The sequence below is a fragment of the Hordeum vulgare genome, chromosome 2H, assembly GCF_904849725.1.
Source record: "Hordeum vulgare subsp. vulgare chromosome 2H, MorexV3_pseudomolecules_assembly, whole genome shotgun sequence".
NCBI lineage: Eukaryota > Viridiplantae > Streptophyta > Magnoliopsida > Poales > Poaceae > Hordeum > Hordeum vulgare.
Window position 1 is genome coordinate 568,591,426 of NC_058519.1, and position 6,553 is coordinate 568,597,978.

At 50.1% G+C, this 6,553-nt stretch overlaps 1 protein-coding gene across 1 annotated transcript; it reads right to left on the reverse strand.

Moving 5' to 3' along the window:
• Positions 1-1,717: 1,717 nt before the first annotated feature.
• LOC123427341 (remorin-like) lies at positions 1,718-5,596 on the reverse strand. The gene is made up of 5 exons (XM_045111358.1): positions 5,096-5,596; positions 2,995-3,066; positions 2,826-2,913; positions 2,351-2,432; positions 1,718-2,182 (listed from the first exon to the last, which is right to left on the reverse strand). The coding sequence occupies exons 1-5, from the start codon at positions 5,286-5,288 to the stop codon at positions 1,982-1,984; spliced, it is 636 nt and encodes a 211-aa protein (XP_044967293.1). The 5' UTR covers positions 5,289-5,596; the 3' UTR covers positions 1,718-1,981.
• Between the last annotated feature and the right edge of the window lie 957 nt (positions 5,597-6,553).

Genomic DNA, 6,553 nt, shown 5'->3' on the forward strand with positions numbered 1-6,553 from the left:
AGAGGTCATGTGAGCAGTGGCACCCGAGTCCATGTACCAGTCGCCGCCGCCCCCATAGTTGCTCGGGGAGGGGGGCGCGAGTGCAGCGCTGCCAAAAGAGCAGGATCTCACGGCGAAGGCGCCTGCTGTGGGGAGGCCCCGCCGTAGGGGGCCCTCCGTAGGAAGGCATCAGAGCAGCAGGGTAGCCGCCAACCATCAGCGGGGCGGGTAGAGCAGGACCACGCACGGCGAGGTAAGCTTGTTGAAGAGGCGGAGGGGGCCGAGGCACTAGCATCTAATAGGCATGGATGACTCCAGTCCACGGATTTGTGTCGTAGGTCCAGGGCGGGGTAGGGTACTGCTGACGAGGCGCCCTCCGTACGCCGGTTGTTGCGGCTGTTGTTGCTTGTTCTGGCGTCCACCGCGGCAGTTGTTGCATCGGCCGCCGCCACCGCCGAGCTGCTGTTGCGGCTGCCGCTGCACGGGCGGCGTGGGCGGCAAGGAGAAGAACCCCGGGGGCGCAGGAGGTGCCGGGGCCCGAGGCGCGTGAGGTGGCCCGTGAGAGGTGCCTGCGGCGAGGGCGGTGTGCTGGACCCGCCGCTTGACCTGCTTCATCTGTCGTTCCTCCAAGCAAAGATAGGCGACAAACTTGGGGAACGAGGGCTCCGTCATCAAGGTGAGGTTGGAGGCGGCGTTGCCGAAGTCCTCGTCGAGGCCGGTCGTAAGCGTGCTGAGGAGAAGGTCATCATCGATCTTGGCGCCAATGTCGTGGAGTTCATTGGACAACATCTTGAGACGGAGGTAGTAATCATCAACGGGCTGATCATCTTGATGACAGCTGAAGAATTCTTGCTGCAGGAGGACGCGACGTTGAAGCTTGTTGTCGGTGAAGAGGCCATTGAGTTTGACCCATACGGCATGCGCGTCATCGCCCTCGCTGACGACGGTGTGAAAGTGATCCTTGGAGATGATGAGGAAGAACCACCGAATGAGCGTAGCATCGATGGATGTCCACTCGAAATCGTCCTTCATGTCGCCAGAGTCGCCGGAGCCGTCGATGTGATCCGCGATATTGTACTCGCGAACGACGAGGGAGAAGTAGGTCTTCCACGCGAAATACATGGAGTCTTGGGGATCGAGGATGACGGGGACCCGACCATGGATGAAGGGGTTGGTGTTGCCGGAGAGGGAGGAGTTAACCGACATGACGTCGGCGACGCGACAGGAGGGAAGGCGCGGTGCGGCGGCGGTGGTTGCGGGTGCGGCTACGTGCATATCGTAGCGGCAGGTGTTAGGGTTTAGTGGCGACGGCGGCGGCTTGTGGAGGGAGAGTAGGGTTAGGGCGCGACTGCGTGGAGATGGATGGCAGCAGCAGGGTAGGGGAGGCGACAGTGGCGACGCGAGGCGTCGGCTGGGTAGCAGCAGCGGCGGCGGTGGCGGCTAGGGCAACAGAAGAGGTAGGATCCGCGTGCTATCTGATACCATGTAAGTTAGGGATTGCATGCATCGATGATTCTCATTGATGGTGCACCAAGCACATATATAGGTACAAGGGGTGCAACTCATGTCTCGTCTTTCAAGTTACATACAGATTACAATGAGAGGGAGACGTGACAGGTGCAATATACAAACCAAGATCTATAGACGTGTACGCAGACTATACATGTTCAACATAAACATAGGCTAAAACGGATCAATTCAATCAAAATAGTGAGAAAACAATATCAAAACCAGGATGAGACCAAAAATCGACTGCTTAAATGTCAAGAGTAATAACAAATGTGACTTCTTAACTACACATAAGAATGTTGCTTGTCAAGCATGAAAGATGTACACAACCGAACACCTGTCCTGGGAGCAATATGTATATACAGAAACGGCAGACTTTACACACAAGGCACACTACACAACTTGGACGGATGAAAGAAACAAGGAAGCAAGCAACCACTGATAAACACTTCATTCACTCTTGCTCCATTTGCGAAGAAGGAGCGTTTTTACTTTAGGCCCCAAAGCATCCCATGACTTTCTTGGGAGAGTTGCCGGTGGCGCGGTACTTGGCGGCCATCTCCTCGGCCTTGAGGAGTTCCTCCCCTTTCTTTGCCTCGACCATCGCTCTCTTCTCTTCGGCTTCCTTGTGGATCATTGCGGCCTTATTCTTCATCTTCTCGGCGTATTCAGCCTTCTTCTTTTCCAATTGCTCCTGAAAGTGTACAGTCACAAGATTTAGTTTGCAGGATGGCATATGAAGAGAGTGCCATGTTCAGAACTGCAGATGGATATCGACGGCAAGAACAGGCCTTACTCTTTGATGTAATATACGGCCTTACTCTTTGATGTAATATACAAAGAATGGTAACGATGAAAGTACCTCGATCTTCTTCAGTTGAGCTTCTATGTTTGCTTTTTTGGTGTTCTCCCATGAGAGAATAGCAGATACCTTTTTAGTAGCCCTGTGATATTGATGTGAATCAAGATCAGGAAAATTTACATCATCTATTTAATGAACGTGTTCAAGAACGTAATTTAGCTATAAGTATACAACTTCTTCATTTTCTTCAAAATGACATAGCTTCTTTCATGATATCTGTTGGTAGTTGTGCTGTAGGTGTTCTTATCATTGTTTGAATTAGACGGGGTTGACATATGCTCCATATCTTGGGAGTAAGACTAGACATATTACTAACATGAAGCTTTATATGGGCTCTGTTTCCTAGTTGAAACCATTAAAGTGGCTGAAGCGCACCTTTGAGATATGTAACATGCATATCCAATCTAACAGAGTAGTGATAAATCTACCATACCATTGAAAAAGCATGAATGGATAAATATAAATAGTAACATACTTGTTCTCAGCCTTTGTCTTCTCATTTTCCTCCCATGCTTTAATTAAAGAGTTCCTCTTCTCGCTTTCCACCCTTGCAAGAGCGAGGTCTGCATAGCAGGTTTTCAGGTAGTTTGTCAGCATAGGTGTACTCTATTATAAGAAGAGAATTCAAATTATTCAATAATTACCTCTGTCGTTTGAGCCGCCGTGTGCAGCTTTCTCATCTGTGAGTTTCTCAGCAACAGGTTCATCTGCAACCTCTGGTACGCAGAAAAATGTAGAAGTATCTTATGAGCAAGAGTTGTAACGTCACAATTTGATATGAGAGTAATTAAGCAGCAAGAAGCTAGCATCTGTCTGTACAATGTCAAATGATTTTTAGTACCCACTCGTGTCGCGAGCATTATATAATCCGTGGAATTGAAGTTAACTTCTAGCGTGTCCTTTGGTACTAAGATCTTATATAATGGTGACTTGTGTAGGACTTATCTTATTCTCTGAACTTCTCCAACCACAGACGCAAACGGAGTAAGATAGAAAGCTACTTACAGTCCTTCTGGATAAAGGAATGGCTAAACAACGACATCATACACCGAACTTTCAGAACCCAATGCACAGTTTTATTAATATCCTTGACTCACACTCCAGCATGGTCATAATTCTGAGGACTACTAGGTGCCCATTTTTATGATTAAAAGCTTGTTGCTAATTGGCCCTGCAGTTTCTTCCAACGTTGCTATTTATTCGCATAGTGTTTGGTTTTCTCGTGGGAAGGGGAGCACGCTGTCATTGAGTGCCAAACCAGAGGAGAAGTATCATAGACAGGATTTCGTTCCGATACCACATACTTACTTCATGTTTATATCCACTTCAAAACAGTAATACGGTCATACGGTCACCAGGAAAACTGAACAATCTTTCCAACTATGCAAGACTCTGAACTACTGAACATTTATAGCATAGTAGTATATCTATCATCCATGATGACTTAGAGCAGCAACAGAAAGCAACTGCCTGCCTGTCCAAAACTACAATATGCCATTCTTAAATACAATAGCTTTATTCCTTTCAAAAGAAGATATGACAGTTAGTGAGTGCGCGTGTACTGGTTTTATCTGTTAATGAGTGCGCGTGTACTGGTTTTATCTGTTCTATAAACCCAAACACTAACTACTACTACAACACTATCTGCATGGTTGAAGAAATATGCAAATGCAATGAACATGCAGACACAAGTCACATAGCTCGGGAAAGGTTGTTCTTCATGTGGCTTTTGCTTCCGTTTGGTTCCTTTTCCCCCAGCATAGTACCATCTTGGACACTTTCTAGGGTGTTAAAGTGAAACTGAGATTCCTCCAAAAAAGGAAACTGGGATGGATAAGACAGAGAGGGAGCGAAGAACGGAGAGCAGGGGCAGAAAGAAGACAAATGGATAAGGATGAGTGAGGAATTCAGTGAAGTTCTAACGACTATCTTTTCTAAATTCCAACCCAGAACAATTGTGCAACCTATTTTCAGTGAGGCTACACACGGCCAGCATCACCTTAGCTATATCTATGTTGTCCTAAGATGCTCTCTGTTTTTGTTTCGTCCAAAACTCTGCAACACTTCCGGTTCACTAGAAACAAACTAATTTGCAACCATGGTTGCATCCGCTGTTTTTTTGTTCATAACAAAATCATTTAGTACTACCTCCATCTTAAAATAAGTGTACAAATTTGTACCAGAGCTAGTATAAAGTTGCGACGGGCAGAGGGAGTAGAAAGCAGGGAAAATATTCAGACAAACATTTGAGATATTTATCAGAGCTGTTTGCGGCACCAACCAAGTGCTAATATATTTCGCAAGCAGACAATTCAGGAAAAAGAACACATAAGCGGAAGTGTCTCAATTCTCAAAGCAGCCAAAGCACAAACCAAATAACAATTGCAACTAACGCTGGCTAGTAATCCCTATGAACACGTAACTGAAATTACCGAATTAATCGTACTCTAGGTGTAACAACGAGAGCCAAGAAAAATAAGGAGAGGAAGGGAAAGAGAAAAAGGTCTCCAAATAATATCGCAGGATCATCGGTACCTCAACCAAGTACTACCACCACTGTTCATCTCCTGTTAACACCGAGGAAAAGTTGCTCGCTCCTACTACTCGTACTACCAGATCCTAGCGCGCCCACCCCCTTCCCATCGTTCAAGTTCAACCACAGGCCGGCCTTGCCGAAGCAAGAGCAAATTAACTGAAGCAGCAGCAGCAGCAAAACAGCGCAGAGCAAGCGGCAGGGTGACTTACTCTCGACGACGACGAGGGCCTTGGAGTCGTCGACGGGCGGCTTCTCCTCGTCGGCGGCGGGCGCGGGCGCGGGGATGACGGCCTTCTCCTCGGTGACGTCCTTGGCGGGGGCCTCAGGCTCCGCCGCCGGGGGTGCGGGCTCCGGCTCCGGCGCCGCCTCCACCTCCACCTTCTTGGGCTCCTCCGCGGCCATGGGTGGTGCTAAGCTCTGTACGTGGTACGTCTGGTAGTGGGGAGCTGGGCTGTTGCTGTTGGCGCAGCTGTTGGTGTCGTGGGAGTGGGACTGTGGGCAGGAGAGGGAGAGGGTGGGGGCGTACTAATAAGGGAGAGAGATCGCAGCGGATGAATGGCTGGCTGGCTGGACTATCGGAATTGTGTCGACGGACGTGCCTGGGCAAAGCCGGAGCTGGCGCGGGCGCGGGCGGGGAGACGTGGTAGGTTGGGGGTGGTGCCGGCTTTGGCGTGACAGTATGGGGTGAAGTGATATGGCAGGGTCGAACGGTGGATGCATATTATAGATAGCTTCGCAGCGTCGTCGTCTAACCATATATATTCACGGCAAAGCCTGCTCTCGATATCAACAGCGGTTCATCCATCTTGAACCAATCCAGTTTTGCTTGCATGGTCCTGACAAGTAGTAGCGGTTACCCAAATACCCGAGGCTGGGAGGGGCAGGTGAGCGGACGAGCGCTGGGGGTGTCCATATCCGGATGGAGTGGCTGAGATCACAGAGCGCGTGTCGCAAGCGAGCGCTGCGAAACTGGGCCGGGCACGAAACCCATGAGCGGTACGTTGACGGCGACATGGCGCATGGCGGGGAGCAGGCAAGGGGCCCCCGATCGACCCACCCAGCGCGATTGCGCTGCGCGCGCTGGCCCACCCCCGCGGAGCTCGCGAATCCCGTGAGCCAGCGCGCGAGCGCGGCGGGCACGACGGCCGGTGCGCGTCCGTCCGCGCGCACGAACGGCATCGCCGCCGGTCACCTACTAGAAAACACTTTTACGGCTTCCAGTCGGCCGGCTCCGCTGCGCCTGTGGCCTCCACGTAGACGCTGCGCGTGGCGGCGCACGTGATAACACCGGGCGGCGTCAAGGCGGACGGTGACATGGGTGAGGAGTGCGAGGGCGGGGGAGGATCAATAAAAACTTACAAAAGTTTACTTAACCTTTTAAACTAACTCTTCTCTCCTTCCATGATTTTCAGTAAGGGTGGGGCCCCTCATCCCTCAATAACCATCACAATCTTACACATCAGTTTGTACGTAAAATCTTTAAGTAAGCCTTTGTAGGTGTAGCATTACTCAGCGGGGAGGATACGGGTGCCGGTTTCTTTCTTCCGTTCCCAACTTTTTCCTAAACAATTCTTGAATAAACAGATACGTATTTTCGGCGATGGAATTAAAGGCGCGCGCTGGCTCGCCGACTAGACAATTGGGCTGGTGTTGGGCGATCCGCGGAG

Excerpts from the sequence above, each read along its gene's own strand:
- LOC123427341 (XM_045111358.1), bottom strand. The coding sequence starts at position 5,288 with ATGGCCGCGGAGGAGCCCAAGAAGGTGGAGGTGGAGGCGGCGCCGGAG. Across the intron at positions 2,433-2,825 it reads AAGACAAAGGCTGAGAACAA|GGCTACTAAAAAGGTATCTG; the intron begins GTATGTTACTAT and ends TCAATATCACAG. Across the intron at positions 2,183-2,350 it reads CTCAACTGAAGAAGATCGAG|GAGCAATTGGAAAAGAAGAA; the intron begins GTACTTTCATCG and ends GTACACTTTCAG.